The sequence below is a fragment of the Dreissena polymorpha genome, chromosome 3 (genome assembly GCF_020536995.1).
Source record: "Dreissena polymorpha isolate Duluth1 chromosome 3, UMN_Dpol_1.0, whole genome shotgun sequence".
NCBI lineage: Eukaryota > Metazoa > Mollusca > Bivalvia > Myida > Dreissenidae > Dreissena > Dreissena polymorpha.
Window position 1 is genome coordinate 81,864,084 of NC_068357.1, and position 21,241 is coordinate 81,885,324.

Below are 21,241 nucleotides of genomic sequence, written 5' to 3' on the forward strand. Positions count from 1 at the left end.
ATTATACCTTCCAATGGCACAACTGAATGTTGCCCATATTATACAGGTGGTGTGTAGCCAACAATAGTGCAGTTTTAATAATTTGAGCCTTGCTCTGTTATAAGGGGAGTAAATGCATGTGCGTAAAGTGTTGTCCCAGATAAGCCTGTGCAGTCCTCACAGGCTAATCAGGGACAACACTTTCTGCTTTTATTGTATTTTTCGTTAAAAGGAGGACTGTTCTTGAGAAAGTATCGTCACTAATTAGCCTGTGCAGACTGCCGAGGCTAATCTGTGACTATACTTTACCCATATGCATTAAACCCCCTTTTCACAGAGCAAGGCTCCATTTTGTGTTGTTTTCAAGCCACTAGACCATTCCTCACCTAGGTTGAAGACGTGGGTATCCCCCAAGGCGAAGTCCCCGTTGTATCCACCATGTATCACCAGTCGGTTGTTACTTAATGGGCACGAGGCATGCCAGCTGTCAACAACGGGCATATAATATATATACTCCTACAGACCACATTTTTTGGGTGAATTAAGAAATCATGAAATATATTTAACTGTGCAAGTAACTTTATTATGGAGACATTGTTATAACAAGGGCTGTTTGTAAAACATGCATGCCCCCCCCCCCATATGGGCTGTAAGTTGTAGTGGCAGCTGTGTGAATACATTTTTAGCTCACCTGTCACGAAGTGACATGGTGAGCTTATGTGACCGTTGTGATGTCCGGCTTCCGTTGTGTGTGCTTGCGTGTGTGCGTGCGTCCGTCAACAATTTGTTTGTGTAGACAGTAGAGGTCACAGTTTTCATCTAATCTTCATGAAATTTGGTCAGAATGTTTATCTTGATGATATCTGGGTTGAGATTGTATTTGGGTCATCTGGGGTCAAAAACTAGGTCACTAGGTCAAAAACTAGGTCACATAATAGGTCAAATAATAGACAAGGGACAAAATTGTCACAAAACCAGGTTTTCATTGTGGAAAAAAAAAATCTGATAAAGGGAGAAAACTCAAAATGAACTTTTGAAATGAAAAAACAAAATTAACCCCCTTTGTAAGTTTGTTTTAAAATAATATATATATTTTTAGTCGTGGCGACCTTGAGATTGGAGATATTGACGTGATTCTTTCGTGCGACACACCGTCCCATGATGGTGAACAAATGTGCCAAATGATTTTAAAATCTCACAATGAATGACATAGTTATGGCCAGGACAAGCTCATTTATGGCCATTTTTGACCTTTGAACTCAAAGTGTGACCTTGACCTTGGAGATATCGACGTAATTATTTCGCGTGACACACCGTCCAATGATGGTGAACAAATGTGCCAAATGATTTTAAAATCTGACAATGAACGACATAGTTATTTGGGTCATATGGGGTCAAAAACTAGGTCACTAGGTCAAATAATTGAAAAATCATCAACAATTTGTTTGTGTAGACAGTAGAGGTCATAGTTTTCATCCAATGTTTATGAAATTTGGTCAGAATGTTTATCTTGATGAAATCTGGGTTGGAATTGTATTTGGGTCTTCTGGGGTAAAAAACTATGTCACTAGGTCAAAAAATAGAAAAACCTTGTGTAGACAATAGAGGTCGCAGTTTTCATCCAATCTTTATGAAATTTGGTTAGAATATTTATCTTAATAAAATCTGGCTTGGAAAATGTTTTTGGGTCATCTGGGGTAAAAAACTAGGTCAAATAATAGAAAAACCGTGTGTAGACAATGGAGGTCGCAGTTTTCATCCAATCTTTATGAAATTAGGTCAGAATGTTTATCTTGATAAAATCTGGGTTGGGATTGTATTTGGGTCATCTGAGGTCAAAAACTAGGTCACTAGATCAAATAATAGAAAAACCGTCGACAATTTGTTTGTGTAGACAGTAGAGGTCACAGTTTTCATCCAATCTTTATGAAATTTGGTCAGAATGTTTATCTTGATGAAATCTGGGTTTGGATTGTATTTGGGTCATCTGGGGTCAAAAACTACGTCACTAGGTCAAAAACTAGATCACTAGGTGAAATAATAGAAAAACCTTGTAGACAATAGAGGTCACAGTTTTCAACCAATCTTTATGAAATTTGGTCAGATTATTTATCTTGATGAAATCTGGGTTGGGATTGTATTTGGGTCATTTGGGGTCAAAAACTAGGTCACTAGGTCAAATAATAGAAAAAGCCTTGTATAGACAATAGAGGTTACAGTTTTCATCCAATCTTCATGAAATTTGGTCAGAATGTTTGTCTTGATAAAATCTGGATTGGGATTGTATTTGGGTCACCTGTGGTCAAAAACTAGGTAAATAGGTCAAATATTAGAAAAACCTTGTGTAGACACTATAGGACACAGTTTTCATCCAATCTTTATGAAATTTGGTCAGAATGTTTATCTTGATGAAAACTGGGTTGGGATTGTATTTGGTTAGTCAGGTGAGCGATTCAGGGCCATCATGGCCCTCTTGTTTGTCACTGTGACTTTGACCTTTGACTTAGTGACCTGAAAATCAATAGGGGTCAACTGCAAGTCATGATAAATGTACCTATGAAGTTTCATGATCCTAAGCCTAAGTATTCTTGAGTTATCAACCGGAAACCATTTTACTGTTTCAAGTAACTGTGACCTTGACCTTTGACCTAGTGACCTGAAAATCAATAGGGGTCATCTGCCAGTCATGATCAATGTACCTATGAATTTCATGATAATAGCAGGTTGTTTTTTTTTTGCCTGATTATATAGCCAAAATTCGGCTATATTCCCAATCATAAAAAGTATACTTTTTTCTTAACCAAATTTTCAATTTTCTAAGTATAAAAAGGGCACATAATTCTGTCAAAATGCACACCAGAGTTATCTAACTTTGCCTGCCCAGTCCCCTCATGATAGTAAGTAAGTGTATCAAGTTTGAATGCAATAGCTTGATACTTTATGAGAAAAGTTGACCTAAACACAAAACTTAACCAGACGCCGACGCCAAGGTGATGACAATAGCGCATAACTTTTTTTAAAAATGACCTTGACCTTTGACCTATTGCATGAAAATCAATAGGGGTCATCTGCGAGTCATGATCAATGTACCTATGAAGTTTCATGATCCTAGGCATAAGCGTTCTTGAGTTATCATCCGGAAACCATTTTACAATTTCGGGTCACCGTGACCTTGACCTTTGACCTTGTGACCTGAAAATCAATAGGGGTCATCTACGAGTCATGATCAATGTACCTATGAAGTTTCATGATCCTAGGCCTAAGCGTTCTTGAGTTATCATCTGGAAACGATCTGGTGGACGGACATATGGACATACAGACTGACATGTGCAAAACAATATACCCCCTCTTCTTCGAAGGGGGGCATAATAAATATGTATATAAGCTTAACTCGTTTCAATATGATCCTTGATCTGGGAAAACCTGACTTAATTCATGTGCGTAACAAGAGAAGTGTTTGTCAGAAACACAATGCCCCCTACTGCGACGCTTTGATTTATTTGTTTTTATTTTTGATTATATCCCTTTAACAAATATTACTTCCGTTGTAAAAATGATCTGTACCTGCCAAATGATATATAGAAAGTATCTCCCTTTAAAGCTTGTTACTTCCCTTGGATTTTTTTTTTTTTTACCTTTGACCTTGAAGGATGACCTTTACCATGACCTTTCACCACTCAAAATGTGCAGCTCCATGAGATACACATGCATGCCAAATATCAAGTTACTATCTTCAATATTGCAAAAGTTATGGCTAATGTAAAAGTTTTCAGACGGACGGACGGACGGACAGACAGTTCAAATGCTATATGCCACCCTACCGGGGGCATAAAAAGTAGGCACAGATTAGCCTGCGACGTCACCTTATGCACATGCTTAAAGCCCAGTTTTCCCATGGCGAGGCTCATGTAGAACTTTCATCACTGAAACATCAATGTGAACACCAGTTGCATACCTTCTAGGGCTTGGAGGGGTGCCGGTGAATTTGGGTTGAGTCCATTCCACAATACCTGCATTGACATTTTAAAGATGTATACTTATTAATAGCCTGCATGTATATAACTGCTGTAAATTTTCAATATTGATGTACAGTAAATAATCAAAGAAAACGTTTAATCAATATCATATCTTTATATCAAAGAGTGTAAACTGCAGTTATGAATTGTGTCATTTGACTTCATTTGAAAGGACTGCTGCAAAGAGCAGTGGTATTAAATGTAGATAAGGGTATATTAAGTTAGAAAATCATGTTCTTATAACATAAGTTTAATGGATATTTTTTTACGAGATTAATAAATATATTAGCCTTGCTTTGGAGTATCCAGGCTTTATGCATGTGGGTAAAGTGCCACTTTCTATTTTTTATTGTATAATGGGAAGTTTCTTACCAGTAAAAATATCCAGTTTATGTGGACTACACAGGCTAATATGGGACAATTCTTTACACACATGCATTAAGCCTTGTTTTCAAGAGTAAGGCTCATATATTTAAATTGTAAAGAAGTGCTGTTAAGCCATTGATGACTTAACGATTACTCACTCATGTCCAGGACATGTAGGTCATTGTAGGATATCGGTGCGTCCCATCCCCCAAACACCACTAACTGGTCATTCAGCAAGGTCGCAGAATGCCTACAATGTTCATTAAAAAAAATTCTCTAACCGTTGTAACAGGCAATAAACTTTTGTTGAATTTGTTTGAACAGAAAAATGAACAAAATTCAAATCAAAGAAAAACTTAAACTAAAGAATGCCTTTTTACGTGTGTCTACGAGTATTACTTGGAAAAACAAAGTACTTATGTTTCTGCAGTTCATAGATCAAAGTCAAAGCTGTTAGCTCAGTTGAAAGCTACATGCATGTAATGCCAGTGAAATTTATTCAAAATTCAGATTTCCTGAATGGAAACACAAGTTAAGAAGAGACAGAACTTAAGTAAGAAATACAAAATCAACTACATAACTGAATCAAAATTTTGTTATCAAGAAAAATATTAAAATATGAGAAAAATAAAATGTTAAAATGTGCCTAAATGGAACAAATGTTCTGGATTAAAAACTGACCAATGCAGGTCTTATGGCTGTGTTAGCCACAACTTACCAAGTCTCAAACAGTACAAACATTCAAACTCATACTCGTGCCCTGACACTCTGGAACTCCATAAGCATAAATATAAATTATACCCATGGATTTACCTTTTAAGATTTATTTGCATCTGATTTTGGTCTGCACATTTCGCACCAGTTAAGTGAGGCCATAAACTAAGTGCAAAGAGCTTCAATTAAATTAAAATTGCTTCCATAACAGCAGATAACAAGACTATTGTCAAGCAATATAAGTCCCCTACCGGCTCCACCATTGTCAGAAATTCCAGATTTTTAAAAATATATATTTGTTGCCATAGCAACCAATTTTTTTTATTTAGGAACATAATGAAATGACGTGCATAATGTCCATATTGCCATCTATCCATGCTTTCAAGTTTCATGAAAAAATATTAAGAACTTTAAAAGTTATTGCGGGATCCAGAAAACCACCATTTTCAGCAGTATTTCTAGTCTATTTGTTGCCATAGCAACCAGAATTTTTGACGTCGGAACGAAATGAAATTTCGTGCATAATGTCCATATTGCCATCTATCCATGTTTCAAGTTACATGAAAAAATAATAAGAACTTTCAAAGTTATCGCAGGATCCAGAAAACCACCATTTTCAGCAGTATGTCTAGTCTATTTGTTGCCATAGCAAACAGAATTTTTTACGTCAGAACGAAATGTTATGACGTGCATAATGTCCATATTGCCATCTATCCATGTTTCAAGTTTCATGAAAAAATATTAAGAACTTTAAAAGTTATCGCAGGATCCAGAAAAAACAACATTTTCAGCAGTATTTCTAGTCTATTTGTTGCCATAGCAACCATAATTTTTGAGGTAGGAAAAAAATAAAAATACGTGCATAATGTCCATATTGCCATCTATCCATGTTCCAAGTTTCATGAAAAAATATTAAGAACTTTTTAAGTTATCGCAGGATCCAGAAAAGTGTGACGGACGGACGGAGACAAAACCATAAGTCCCCTCTGGTGAAACTGGTAGGGGACTAATAACAGTAATTTAATACATTCATGCCTCCACCCCCCCAACCCCCCGGTTAATATTGGCTAGCTTAATCATGCGATCAATTTTATGTCAGTCTTATTACATGATTTGTATGTTAAAATAATGTACGTATCTTTTCTAAGGTTGAAATTTAATGAGAAGTTATTCTGAACATTCCATGTTATTCCCACTTACCCTGATCGTGGTATGGGTTTTTCCCCTGACACAAGGGGGCTGTACCAACTCTCCATGACTGGACTGAAGATGTGGATCTCGTTGCTGCAACCGTCAGGCTGAGGGTCGGGGCGAGGATACACCCCACCGAATATCCACAGCTCGTGGCGGTAGAGTGTTGCACTGTGGTAGGCTCTCGTTGGAGCCTTGCCATTTACCTGAGAGAAACAGACAATCTCATCATTACATAAAACTAACTGATAGATTCAGTTATCTGACAATTTGCATTCATCAGAAATAATTAACACGACTTCTGCCAAGCAATATATGTCCCCTACCGGCTCCACCATTGTCAGAATTATTATTATTTTTTATTTGTTGCCATACCAACCAGAATTTTTGACATAGGAACAAAATGAAATGACGTGCATAATGTCCATATTGCCATCTATCCATGTTTCAAGTTTCATGAAAAAATATGAAGAACCTTTAAAGTTATCGCAGGATCCAGACAAGTTGTGACAGACTCACAGACTGACTGACGGACACACAGAGCGCAAACCATAAGTCCCCTCCGGTGAAACCGGTAGGGGACAACAAGAGCCGTCAGAAGACAGCGCGCTCGACTATTCCAGTGCTTGACAGTATAACCTTAGCCATCTCGGGAAAATTGTTAATATTCAACTAGAGCTTTGTTACAGATGTGACGTATACCCCCACATGCAGCATTGACACAGACTATTTTGCATTCTGTCTTTACAAAACAAGAGAAGCTAATTTATGGTGATTTTTAAGAATTATTATGCCATTATCATTTATGGCCATTTTGACCTTCAAACTCCTGAATTCTTTCGCATGACACGCCATCCAATGACTGTGAACAAAATAAATGAACAGTCATTATAAAATCTCACAATGAGGCCATCCTTAAAAATTCTTTTGTTTGGCATTACCCGACCGACCCACTAAAATCGGCCCGACTGATTTTTTTTTGGTCACTCACCCCCCCCCCAATTTTTTTTTTTGATTGCCGAAAAATTAATTCTGCTAAATTTTGCATTTCTGCTTTTTATCCTTTCTGGTTATTTGCGTCATTTAATTGAATGCTCTTTCAATGATATCTAGAATAGCAATGAACAAAACGCGTACCGGTATTTATTTGAGTCGCCTATTTATTTGACATATGCATATGCGATTAATTAAACTTTAAATACAATAACACCGCTCCTGTTTTTCTCGTATCCCTTTAATTAAAATACGCTGCTGTTGTTCAGGATAGTTTGGGAGTAAAGAACAAATTGATTTATTATCACAGTTCAATTTAATTCGGCAACCGGCAGAGATGTGTAATATTATCGCCAAATAACTAATTATTAAATTATCACTCTTTAATTCAGATCGGTAAATATTCGGAAGAAAGTTGAAAAGTGGTCAGCTTAGAAATATTTATTGACGGGTATTGTCTCGTTTTTGTTTCATTTGTTTATCTCTACCGACCGGCCGCTTTTTTGAAGGCAGACTGAGATATTAAATGTGTATTGAAATTATACAACATCTGCGCATAAATGACCCAATATTATCCGATTGCGCCACCCTTTCTCACGTTTCATTCGACAACATCATGTCATGTGAAAGCGAGCTCAATGTTGATTGGCAAGCTACCATGTGCACTTCAATAAAAATAAGGTCAGGTCAAGCGATGTCTAATCGGGTACAGACCGGGATTTGTTAATTGTTCGAATTGCGAACACTTTCATTGAAACAAAGAGACAAATATAGAAAACCAGTCCGGATTAAAATGGCGGATGTTTTCAACAAAATTTTACTAGATTATCGAATTTTCGCAATTTAGATTTTTCTTGAGCCAAATTCTCAATATTTTTGCAAATGGTGCAGATGGCTCAAATGGCGAACGACAGCACGAGCATTGCGAACGTTTTATTATTGGAATAAATGCTCACTATTACAGGGCTCGCGCTGTCGTTCGCCATTTGCAAAAATATAGCGAATTTGACTCAAGAAAAATATAATTTGCTAATATGCTAAAATCTCGTTAAATTTCATTGAAAACATTCGCCATTTTAATCCTGATTGTTTTTTTAAACTATTGTTTTCTGTTTGTTTCCATGAACGTTTTGAAGCGCATATGGTAGCTGGCCAATCAACATTGAGTTTGCTATGGGGCAATATTGGGTAATTCACGTGCAGATAATGGAATACACAGTTGAAATTTTCATCTGCCTGCAATATAATGGCCGATGGCAAAAGTCGTATAAAAAATAAAGCAAATGAAAATAAGCGTAACACTCAATAAACTATTTTTAAGCTGATCACTTTACAACTTTCTACCGTCTATCGATCTGAATTAAAGGATGATAATTAAATAATTAGATACATGTCGAAGATGTTACACCTTTCTGTTCTTGATTGAAATTAAAATGTTATAATTACTTTGTTGTTTTTTACTCACAAACTATGCTATTGTAAAGTAATATGTCAACCAAAAGTATTTTAATTATGTATTTGCTAGGTTACTTGTTTTCATTTTCTGTAGTCAAACGATATGCACATTTTCATGTGCAAAATGCGTACACTTTTTCGGACTTTCGTTTTCGGATAAAGTATTTTTTGTCGATTATATTATATTTTCAATATTCTTTATACAAAAATTAGACTTGCGAATACACGTGCGTTGATACGGACGGTGCAGAAAAATATTTACCAATTTCCTTTCATGAGGCAGAAGACTTGGAGCTTTCAGTTTGATATATGTCGGAGTTCAATTTCAGAAAAAAAAAACTAAAAATTAAATCCCTACCTACTTACACACCCAAATTTACCTGGGTCGGGTTATGCCAAACAAACATTTTTTTTAAGGATGGCATGAATGACATAGTTATGGCCCGGACAAGATTTTTTATGGCCATTTTTGAGCTTTGAACTCAAAGTGTGACCTTGACCTTGGAGATATTGACGTTAATTCTTTCACGCAACACACCCTCCAATGATGTGCCAAATGATTTCAAAATCTCACAATAAACGACAAAGTTATGGCCCGGACTAGCTAACTTATGGCCATTTTTGACCTTTGAACTCAAAGTGTGACTTTGACCTTGGAGATATCGACGTTATTATTTTGCACGACACATGGTCCAATGATGGCGAACAAATGTGCCAAATGATTTAAAAATCTCACAATGAATGATATAGTTATGACCTGGACAAACTCATTTATGGCCATTTTTGACCTTTGAACTCAGTATGACCTTGACCTTGGAGATATTGACGTAATTCTTTCTCATGACACACCGTCCAATGATGGTGCACGAATGTGCCAAATGATTTTTAAAATCCTACAATGAACGTCATAGTCATTGGCTGGACAAGCTCATGTATGGCCATTTTTGACCTTTGAAAGCAAAGTGTGAACTTGACCTTGGAGATATCAAACGTAATTCTTTCGCGTGACACACCGTCCAATGATGGTGAACAAATGCGCCAAATGATTTTAAAATCTCACAATGAACGACATAGTTATGGCCTGGACAAGCTAGTTTATGGCCATTTTTTACCTTTCAACTCAAAAAGTGTGACATTGACCTTGGAGATATCGACGTACTTCTTTCGCGCAACACACCGTCCAATGATGGTGAACAAATGTGCCAAATGATTTTAAAATCTCACAATGAACGACACAGTTAATATAAGTTATGGCCTGGACAAGCTAATTTATGGCCATTTTTTACCTTTGAACTCAAAGTGTGACCTTGACCTTTAAGATATCGACGTAATTCTTTAGCACGACACACCGTTTAATGATGGTGAACAAATGTGCATAATGATTTTAAAATCTCACAACGAACAAGACTATTGTCAAGCAATATAAGTCCCCTAACGGCTCCACCATTGTCAAAAATTCCACCATTTTCAGATTAAAAAAATAAATATTTGTTGCCATAGCAACCAGAATTTTTGACAAAGGAACAAAATGAAATGACATGCATAATATCCATATTGCCATCTTTCCATGTTTCAAGTTTCATGAAAAAATATTAAGAACTTTAAAAGTTATCACAGGTTCCCGAAAACCACCATTTCAGCAGTATTTCTAGTCTATTTGTTGCCATAGCAACCAGAATTTTTGACGTAGGAATGAAATGAAATGACGTGCATAAAGTCTATATTGACATCAATCCTTGTTCCAAGTTTCATGAAAAAATATTAAGAACTTTTAAAGTTATCGCAGGATCCAGAAAAGTGTGACAGACAGACAGACTGACTGACAGACAAAGCGCATACCATAAGTCCCCTTCGGTGAAACCGGTAGGGGACTAACAACATAGTTATGGCCCGGACAAGCTAATTTATGGTCATTTTTGACCTTTGAACTCCAAGTGTGACCATGACCTTGGGGTTATCAAAGTAATTCTTTCGCGCGACACACCGTCCAATGATGGTGAACAAATGTGCCATATTATTTTTAAATCTAACAATAAACGACAAAGTTATGGCCCAGACAAGCATTTTACCTTTGAACTCAAAGTGTGACCTTGACGTACTTCTTTCACGCGACACACCGTCCCATGATGGTAAACAAATGTACCAAGTCATTTTAAAATCTAACAAGAGCACCGCCTTGCGGGTGCAGACCGCTCATCTATTTTCTTTTTAAAGGTTAGGGACTCTCATTTTAAATCACAAAGGAGGGAGGGGTGGAGTGAAGAAGGGTGTATAGTGTTGGGGTGTGGACATTTATTACATTATCTTCCAAAAATGCGAAAAGAAATGGAAAAAAAAAACAACAAAAAAATTCGGGGGGGTGGGGGGTGTGTGGGGGTGTGGGGGATTCTTGGGTGCGATGGTTGGATGGTATTTCAAACATGAAATAATAAAAATAAATATTTGTGTTTAAAAAAAAATAAATTTGGGGGGGGGGGGGTATAGTGTGAGGGTGTGGTGGTCATTGTAGGACGATCTTTAAAAAAAAATAAAAAAAAATTGGGGGGGGGGGGGGGGGGGGATTCTGGGTGGGGGGGGGGAGGGCACGGGGGATGGTTTGGGTGGAGTCTATTGTGGTATGTCAGGTAAGAGTAGTTTTGTCAAAGTATCAATCAAATCTAATCATAAATAAAGAAGTTATGGCAATTTTAGCAAAATTTAATAATTTGACCTTGAGAGTCAAGGTCATTCAAAGGTCAAGGTAAAATTCAACTTGCCAGGTACAGTAACCTCATGATAGCATGAAAGTATTTGAAGTTTGAAAGCAATAGCCTTGATACTTAAGAAGTTAAGTGGATCGAAACACAAAATTTAACCATATATTCAAAGTTACATGTACTAAGTCAAAAAAGGGCCATAATTCCGTAAAAATGACAACCAGAGTTATGCAACTTGTCCTTTTACTGTACCCTTATGATAGTTTGCGAGTGTTCCAAGTATGAAAGCAATATCTATGATACTTTAGGGGTAAAGTGGACCAAAACACAAAACTTAACCAAATTTTCAATTTTCTAAGTATAAAGGGCCCATAATTCCGTCCAAATGCCAGTCAGAGTTACATAACTTTGCCTGCACCAGTGCTCCAGCTAGGATTTGAAAAGGGCAGGGGGGCTTTTTTGTCAAAAGGGCACTTTCGACGCGCAGTATTTTGTCAAAAGGGCACTTTTGACGTGCAGTATCTTGTAAGAAGGGCACGTTCGAGCGCGCGGGTGTTTCTGGAATGCTTCCTATTGCATGTTAATTTATATGTTATAAATAATTGTATTATTCCCATTATTATTAAACCATTCAAATATAATGTCTACAATGAGGATTAAACTAATTACATTAATGAATTATCATATGTAAAAAAAAAAAAAAATTTTTTTTTTTTTTTTTTAGGGGGGGGGGGCAGGGCGGAGGTTCGGGGGGGCAGGGCGGAGGTTCGGGAGGGCAGGGAGCGGCGCCCTTCGATTTAGGCCTAGCTGGAGCACTGCTGCACAGTCCCCTTATGATAGTTAATAAGTGTTGCAAGTATGAAAGCAATAGCTTTGATACTGTAGGAATAAAGTGGACCTAAACACAAAACTTAACCAAATTTTCAATTTTCTAAGTATAAAAAGGGCACATCATTCTGTCCAAATGCCAGTCAGATTTACATTACTTTGCCTGCACAGTCCCCTTATGATAGTTAGTAAGTGTTGCAAGTATGAAAGCAATAGCTTTGATACTTACGGAATAAAATGGACCTAAACACAAAACTTAACCAAAATTTTCAATTTTTTAAGTATAAAAAGGGCACATAATTCTGTCAAACTGCACGCCAGAGTTATCTTACTTTGCCTGCCCAGTCCCCTCATGATAGTAAGTAAGTGTACCAAGTTTGAATGCAATAGCATTGATACTTTCTGAGAAAAGTGGACCTAAACGCAAAACTTAACCAAAATTTTCAATTTTCTAAGTATAAAAAGGGCACATAATTCTGTCAAAATGCATGCCAGAGTTATCTAACTTTGCCTGCCTAGTCCTCTCATGATAGTAAGTAAGTGTACCAAGTTTGAATGCAATAGCATTGATACTTTCTGAGAAAAGTGGACCTAAACGCAAAACTTAACCGGACGCCGACGCCAACGCCAAGGTGATGACAAAAGCTCAATTTTTTTTCCCAAAAAATAGATGAGCTAACAATAAATGACATAGTTATGGTCCAGACAAACTTTCTGTTTAAAACGCACTAAGTTACCCGTGACCTAGTTTTTGACCTGGCATGACCCATATTAAAACTTTACATAGACATCATCTAGATACATCTTCTGACCAAGTTTGGTGAAGATCTGATGAAATTTTCGGGACAGACCGACAGACAGACAGGCAGACCGACAAAGTGACTCCTATATAGCCCCCATTACCAGTAATTGGGGTATAATAAGGTCAAGGTAATATAGTCATATTTTATGTGGAAGAGGACCATAATTGAAACAAATTGATCACTTATGTTTTATAGAAGTTGTACTTTACAGACACTTCTGAGTTCAGGTATAATTTCCACAATCTATTGAAATTTGTAAAGACATAAAACAAACTAATTCGATTTTATTTCAAGTTTGATAGCAATAGCTTGGGTGGGGGATGGTTGGACGGTCCTTCAAAAATGAAATGAATAAATATTTTTTTTTTTTCACCATGTTTCAATTTTTTTTATTCATTTTGGGTGGGTGGGGGTGGAGTGGGGTAGGAGAGGCGGGTATAATGTGGGTGTGTGGTCATTTATTAGATTATCTTTCAAAAAAATGAAAAAAAAAATAAATATTATATTTAAATTTTTTTTTGGGGGGGGGGGGGGGTATTCTGGAGTGGGGTTTGGGGGATGGTTTGGGTGGAGTCTCCATTGTGGTAAGTCAGGTAAGTGTTGTTTTGTCAAAGAATGAATCAAATCTGATCATAAATAAAGAAGTTATGGCAATTTAAGCAAAATTTATTAATTTGACCTCAAGAGTCAAGGTCATTCAAAGGTCAAGGTCAAATGCAACTTGCCAGGTACAGTACCCTCATGATAATAAGAAAGTATTTGAAGATTGAAAGCAAAAGCCTTGATACTTTAGAAGTAAAGTGGATGTAAACACAAACTTTAACAAAATATTCAAGTTACTAAGACAAAAAGGGCCATAATTCTGTTAAAATGCCAATGTACAGTCCCCTTATGATAGTTAGCGTGTGTAAAGTCTAAAAGCAATAGCTTTGATACTTTAGGAGTAAAATGGACCAAAACACAAAACTTAATCAAATGTTCAATTATCTTAGTAAAAAAGAGGCCATAATTCTGTCAAAATGCCAGTCAAAGTAACAGAACTTTGCCTGCACAGTCCCCTGATTATATTTAGTAAGTGTTGCAAGTATGAAAGCAATAGCTTTGATACTTTGGGAATAAAGTGGCCCTAAACACAAAACTTAAACAAATTTTCAATTTTCTAAGTGAAAAAAGGGCCATAATTTTTACAAAATACTTGATACGGTTGTCTGCTCTTGTTTATAGATTGGGGTCATGTTGGTAAAGAAGTAGGCAAAATATGAAAGCAATATGTCAAGGAACATAGAAAAAATTTGAGGTGGTATGCAAACTTTAACATAGATTTATCAATAATATGCATATTTTAAGTGAAAAAAGGGTCACAATTCTCACAAAATGCTTGATACAGTTGTCTGCTCGTGTTTATAGATTGGGGTCATGTTGGTTAAGAAGTATGCAAAATATAAAAGCAATATGTCAAGGGATATAGAAACTATTTGAGGTGGTACGCAAACTTTCACATTCCAACGCTAACGCTCACGCTAACACCGACGCCGGGGTGAGTAGGTTAGCTCCACTTTATATATTTTTCATATATAATAGTTGAGCTAAAAAGTACGATTGCATTAGAGGTTGCAGATTCTAAAATAAATATAATTGCAAGAACAAAATTCAACAAGCAAATTCGTTGATTTGATATCCCCCGCCAATATACTTCTGGACACAAAAGTTTTCTGGACTGAAGGACAACGGCAACGTGCATCATCCTCTTATCCATATATATATATATATATATACTCATACCAAGCTTCAATGAAATCCGTCAAAGCACTTCCAAGATATGGCTCCGGACCCCCAAAAAAAAGCATTAAAAAAAAGAGAGCATTTTTTCAAGATACAAAGGGCCATAATTCTGTTATTATCCAATGGTGTACAATGCCACTTGGCGTGCATCATCCTCTTATCCATATATATATATACTCATACAAAGTTTCAATGAAATCCGCCAAAGCATTTCCAAGATATGGCTCCGGACACAAAAAAGCATTTTTTCAAGATCCAAAGGGCCATAACTCCGTTATTAACAGATGGTGTACAATGCCATTTGGCTTGCATCATCCTCTTATCCATATATATATATATACTCATACTAAGTTTCAATGAAAATCCGCCAAAGCAATTCCAAGATATGGCTGTGGACACTAAAGTGCCAGACGGACGGACCGATGGACGGACAACGGCAAAACAATATCCCTCCGCCTATGGCGGGGGATGATAAACCTAGACTTGTCATATAAGATACCCACAGACTGGCTCATTTCAAACAGGTGCAAAACTTCAGTATTATTAAAATGAATCTCATAATTTTGTCAATTGGTACTGCACATTGATAACACACAAAGAAACAAGAGATGTGTTTGTCAGAAACACAATGCCCCCTATTGCGCTGCTTTGAAGCCATACATTTGACCTTGAAGGATGACCTTGACCTTTCACCCCTCAAAATGTGCAGCTCCATGAGATACACATGCATGCCAAATATCAAGTTGCTATCTTCAATATTCAAAAAGTTATGACCAAACTTTAATGAAGGTTAAAGTTTAAGGAAAGAAAAATACAATGATACTTTACCTTTGACCTTGAATGATGACTTTGACCTTCACTTTTCACCACTCAAAATGTGCAGCTCCATGAGATACACATGCATGCCCAGGCTTTTTCCGCCCTATGCCACGGGTCCGAAATTCGGCCCCATTCCCAATGCAAATCTGGTTGTTTTTTTCCCAATTGAAAAAAAAAATTCCCAACTCCAAAAAAAAAAAAAAATTTTTTTTTTTTTTTTTTTTTACCTTAAAATATATAAGTTAACCTTATCCGGTGTAGAAAATAGAAAGTGTTGCATAATAAAATTATCTGTTGCCTTGAATTTGTTTTAAAAACTGTAAAATATATTAATGATTATTTAAGACTTTCCTTATTTTCCTCAAAATCCGGCGCTTCACACGATTTTTTTCACCTCAAAAAAGGCCAGGCCTTTTCCCCAAATTCAAATTAAAAAACCTGCACTTATCTCACATGTTCATAATACTTTGTAAAATTTCAATAATAAGTTATCAAAATAGTCGTTATTTACCAGTTAACGGCTTCTTTGAAATATAAGAAACACTATTTACATGCGATTATTTTTCCCAATTGAGCCAATTTTGCGAATATTTTTTTTCCCAAAATGGGGGTTTTCACGACGCGAAATTCCCAAAATTCCAGTGTGGCGTATTCCCAAAATGGAGCGGAAAAAGCCTGATGCCAAATATGAAGTTGCTATCTTCAATATTGCAAAAGTTATCAAACTTTAACCAAGGTTAAAGTTTTGGGACACACACAATGAATGAATGACAGACAAAACAGACAAGACAGACAGACCGACAGACAGACAGACAGGCCAAAAACAATAAACCCCCGATCTTTCGATCCGAGGGCAAATCAAAATCATGTTGATTCAATGAATCGATTGACTATCTTCAAGGGCACATAACTCTTTAAAATATATTGTGGCATGCAGGAAAATAACGTCTTGCAATTCTATATGGTATAAACAGCATATCGATAAAGTTTCCTGTTGATCTGCGGAAAACTGAGAGAGAAGTTCGCAACACAAAGTAAACATGTGCAGCATGACAGATCAACGATGATTGAACCCTACGAACTTACAGACAGGGTGATTGCAGAATAGCCCCTCAATTTTTGTTTGAGGGGTATAAATACCAGGGATTCAATCTCTTGACCCTTGGAAGCAAAATCTAGAACATTAGATTATTCAGGCTTTTGAAATGTTTGTAATACACATATTTTCCAAAAAAACAATGAAGACTTACAAAGGCTTTATTATTTTACAGACTTCAATTGATGAAAAACAAAAAAAACAAGAGATGTGTTTGTCAGAAACACAATGCCCTCTAATGCGCCGCTTTGAATTTGTTTTTTACCTTTGACCTTGAAGGATGACCTTGACCTTTCACCACTCAAAATGTGCAGCTCCTCGAGATACACATGCATGCCAAATATCAAGTTGCTAGGTTCAATATTGCAAAAGTAATGAAGAAGGTTAAAGTTTCGGTTAAAGTTTTTGAATTATTTTTTTTACCTTTGACCTTGAAGGATGGCCTTGACCTTGCCCTTTCACCACTCAAAATGTGCAGCTCCATGAGATACACATGCATGCCAAATATCAAGTTGCTATGTTCAATATTGCAAAAGGTATGAAGAAGGTTCAAGTTTTGGTTAAAGTTTGGGACACACACAAACACACTTGGACACATATAATGACAGACAGGCCAAAATCAATATACCCCTGATCTTTGATCCCGGGGCTTAAAAAACCAACAAAAAACCCTGATATTTTAAACATGTTTCTCCTAGTCAAACATGTAATTTCACTTGTTTGCATATAATGTTCATGTTCTTTTTTGAATCCATGACAATTTCTTTGAAAATTGTAATTCAGGTAAACTGTGCAACCTTTTTTCTTTAATTTTGGGACAGGTCCCAGGTCCCAAGGTCCTGGACTGTTTTAATAGGGCTGGGACTGTTTTAATAGGGCTGGGACTGTTTTAATAGGGCTGGGACTGTTTTAATAGGGCTGGGACTGTTTTAATAGGGCTGGGACTGTTTTAATAGGGCTGGGACTGTTTTAATAGGGCTGGGACTGTTTTAATAGGGCTGGGACTGTTTTAATAGGGCTGGGACTGTTTTAATAGGGCTGGGACTGTTTTACGTCCAGTTACCTTGACTAGCTGCCACTTCCACTCCTCAATGTCCAGCATGTGTACGTCGTGGAACCAGCGTGTATTCTTGGAGCCCCCAAACACATACAAACACCGCACGATGGGGTCGTACGTGGCCGTGTGACCCATGCGGTACTCTGGCTTCTGAGTATCAGACTCGGTCGCAATATCCTTCCAACGGCGGGTTTCTGATAAAAATGTTTCATATAATTTTACACGACTTCAGAACAAAGAAATTACCAGTTTTGTTAAAATACAGATGTAAACAAAATATTTATGCCATGATATTTGATAACCATAATCAAGAATAAGTAAGCTTTTGAGAAGGTTACAAAATGTATGATTGTAATTTTTATAAAACAATTATTATGTCGCAACCATTTATACAAATTTTGGCTATGGAAAGCACCCAGTCTCTTTAATTTCAACTTTGAACCAAAACATGACAAAAGGATGTCAGGTTGTGCATACCTTTGCCAATGATTACTATTTCTCCAAAAAAGGAGGCCTTTTCCTGGCATATCTGAAGGGTCTGTTAAATGGACCCATTCACAAAGCAAAAAAGAAAAAATCCCAACTTTTAATTGTTTATTTTTGTAAGAAGTGTCTTGTGATTGATATACATATCCTTCTTTCCTATAGTTTCATCCATTCCTATAGATTCATCCACCCCCTTATTTTGGTAATTATGACATATTTTTGATAAAACTTAAGATATGCTTATTTAAAAAAATCCATAACATAGATGTTGTATTTTGTTTAAAAACATGTGAATTTTGATTTTTTTTTAGGGAAAAATTAAATTTAGGTAAAAATTAAGTAAAATCGGCTACCCATGCTGTGTAAATACCAATAATTCTGAAAATATTCACGTTTTAGCAGTAATTTTGTGTTATTTAGTCTATAAGTATATTTATTTAGTGATTTATATCCAAGTTACTTAAAAAGTTTCATGTTTTCCTATAAAAATGATGACTGAACAGATTGAAAGGAAAGATACCACCAAATCAGGGTTGCTAGGGTGCCCACCTAGAATTGGCCTGTTACTAAGGAAGTACCTGTGTTGTAAATTATTTTGCCATTCTCTGAGGAAGATATAAAATGTCTAATTCAATGTCTCACTTATGCTGAAAATCTTTTCATTCAGTAGAAAAAGTCAATTTCACTCTTAAGTGGCCGAATATACAGGAAAAGAGGCTTTATATTTTTTTAATTTAATGTAACTAAGTATATCTATAATTTACATGATTTTGTTCTTATAATTTGTATTATTATAAAGAGTTATATCATAAGTTTTTCCCACATCAGTTGACTTTTTGCACAGAAAAATTCCCAATCCCGAAATTGCATTTTTCCCAAAATGTCCAGAAAAAGACCCGAAAGGACATACACTGATTGGCTGGGGTACCTGTGTCTAGGGTCCAGACAGAGTCCTTACAGAGCTGCTGCTTCTCACCCTGGCCACCAATCAGGATGGACAGGTTCTTGTGCACAAAACACAGGCTGTGGCCCCAGCGTCCACTTGGCCTGTCAAGTGCTGTCAATAAGATTTATAGCAATCAAAATATAAGCCAATATCTGTGAAAAATGGGCTTTAAGCATATGCGTAAAACGTCATCCAAGATAAGCAAGTGCATTCCACACAGGCAAATCAGGGACAACACTTTCCACCTAAACTGCATTTTTGTTAAGAGGGAGTTCCTTTAAACAAATGATTCCTTAACCCTTTGCATGCTGGGAAATTTGTCGTCTGCTAAAATGTCGTCTGCAGAATTTCTAAAATTAGCATTTTCTTCTATTTTTTTCAAAGAATACTATCAGAATAGCAAACAGTTTGGATCCTGATGAGACGCCACGTTCTGTGGCGTCTCATCTGGATCCAAACTGTTTGCAAAGGCCTTTAAAATTCGGTTCCCGCACTGAAAGGGTTAAACAAACGATTCCATAAAATTGGAAATTGTGATCCCTGATTTACATGTGCAGACTGCACAGGCTTATCAGACACACAAATGTGACCCAGTTTTCTCTAACTGACACTAACAGTATACAATTTAATATTTTAAAGGCTATTTACAAGTAATTGACAACAATAAATACACACTATAGCTGATTATTTTGAGATTTGTACATATAACATTATCTTAAGACATGCATACCTTTGTTACTTAAATTGAAAGCTTTTATAATCTGCATCAAATAAAAAATACTGTATATTTAAACCTTCTCCAGAGATTCTATATTATTAATACATACACTGGTACGGAGTCACAAACAAAACCTTTCAAAAATAATACAATGGAAAATACATTAGAATTAATTAATATACATTATAGTCACATACTAAGCGCTTCGACACATTTTCGTTATAAAATATTGATTAAGCTGTCCGACAATATTTGCATACAAATGATGCAAGGCAATTACTTTGCATGATTTCAAAGTGGGAAAATTGCATTATGCTTGCATCAAAAAGCTGGATTGTGCTTTAACCATTTCCCCCATAAAAGCAAAGTGAAAATGGCTTAAGCAACCAGCATAAAACCAGAAAAGCCTACGAGTAACTCGCAGTCTGTTCAGGTTTCATGCTGTTTGCTGCTCATCAGTACCTAAGGATTGGGAATGAAGCCTTTAAAAATCGAATCAAGTGAGAAAGGTCTTCAGTAAATTTAACTTTCTAAGGGTCTACAAATGCGTGAAAATACATATCTAAGTGGTAAATGGCTTAATATCGCTGGGGAGTATTCTAGAACAAGCGTACCCCGGAGAGTAAGCTCCTTACACGTGGCCACCTTTCCCTTGCCATCATTTGAGCTAGTAATGTTGTCTTCACTTTTCTGTTTTTCAACACAGACGAGAGGTTTTTTGGACAGAGTTTCTGACATATCACCCACAGTGTTGTTAACATTCTCCTTGTTTGTACATAACTGTTTAACAGCTTCACACAAGTCTGTTTTTTCATCAGCATTGTCACTTTGAGACTTTTTAGTATTTTTGTTTTTCTGGCTGTCAACATTTGTTTCAATTTCACCCAAAACATCAGACTTTTTGCGACGGCCAGGTTTTCCAGCCCCATCTGAAGCATTTCCTGATGTGGTTTGAGGGCTGTCTTTGCTTGTTTCTTCCTTTAGTTTCGGCAATTCGTTTCCTTCTGCACCTGAGAGAGCATCATTTTCCAATTTCTTCTTAGGACCTTTTGGTGTTCCATTTTTCTTTCTACCTTTTGGTGATGGATTATTTTCATCTGAATTTTTCAACACATCAGATTTTCCTGACTTTGGAGAAATATTTTTTGTATTTTTTGTATCTTTGATTTTTGTGACAGAAGGTGACTCAGATGTCATAGGCTCAAGAGCCTGTGGGGTCTTATCCGTGGTTTTGTCTGTCTTTGGTGTGTTTCCTCTTACACGGGTTGTCGTCTTTAGTTTTTTGTTTGTTGGTCC

General features: G+C 36.5%; 1 protein-coding gene across 1 annotated transcript in view; it reads right to left on the reverse strand.

Annotated features, from left to right (window-relative positions):
* Nucleotides 1–21,241, reverse strand: part of LOC127874981 (probable serine/threonine-protein kinase DDB_G0272254) — a 48,811-nt gene that overhangs the window by 2,468 nt on the left and 25,102 nt on the right. The window contains exons 4-10 of the mRNA XM_052419705.1: nucleotides 20,560–21,241; nucleotides 19,210–19,338; nucleotides 17,802–17,989; nucleotides 6,276–6,472; nucleotides 4,520–4,611; nucleotides 3,935–3,989; nucleotides 366–463 (exon numbers count right to left, since the gene is read on the reverse strand). The exon at nucleotides 20,560–21,241 is cut by the window's right edge and continues 87 nt beyond it. Of these exons, the coding sequence (XP_052275665.1) occupies nucleotides 366–463; nucleotides 3,935–3,989; nucleotides 4,520–4,611; nucleotides 6,276–6,472; nucleotides 17,802–17,989; nucleotides 19,210–19,338; nucleotides 20,560–21,241 (1,441 nt within the window). The remainder of the gene's footprint in view (nucleotides 1–365; nucleotides 464–3,934; nucleotides 3,990–4,519; nucleotides 4,612–6,275; nucleotides 6,473–17,801; nucleotides 17,990–19,209; nucleotides 19,339–20,559) is intronic.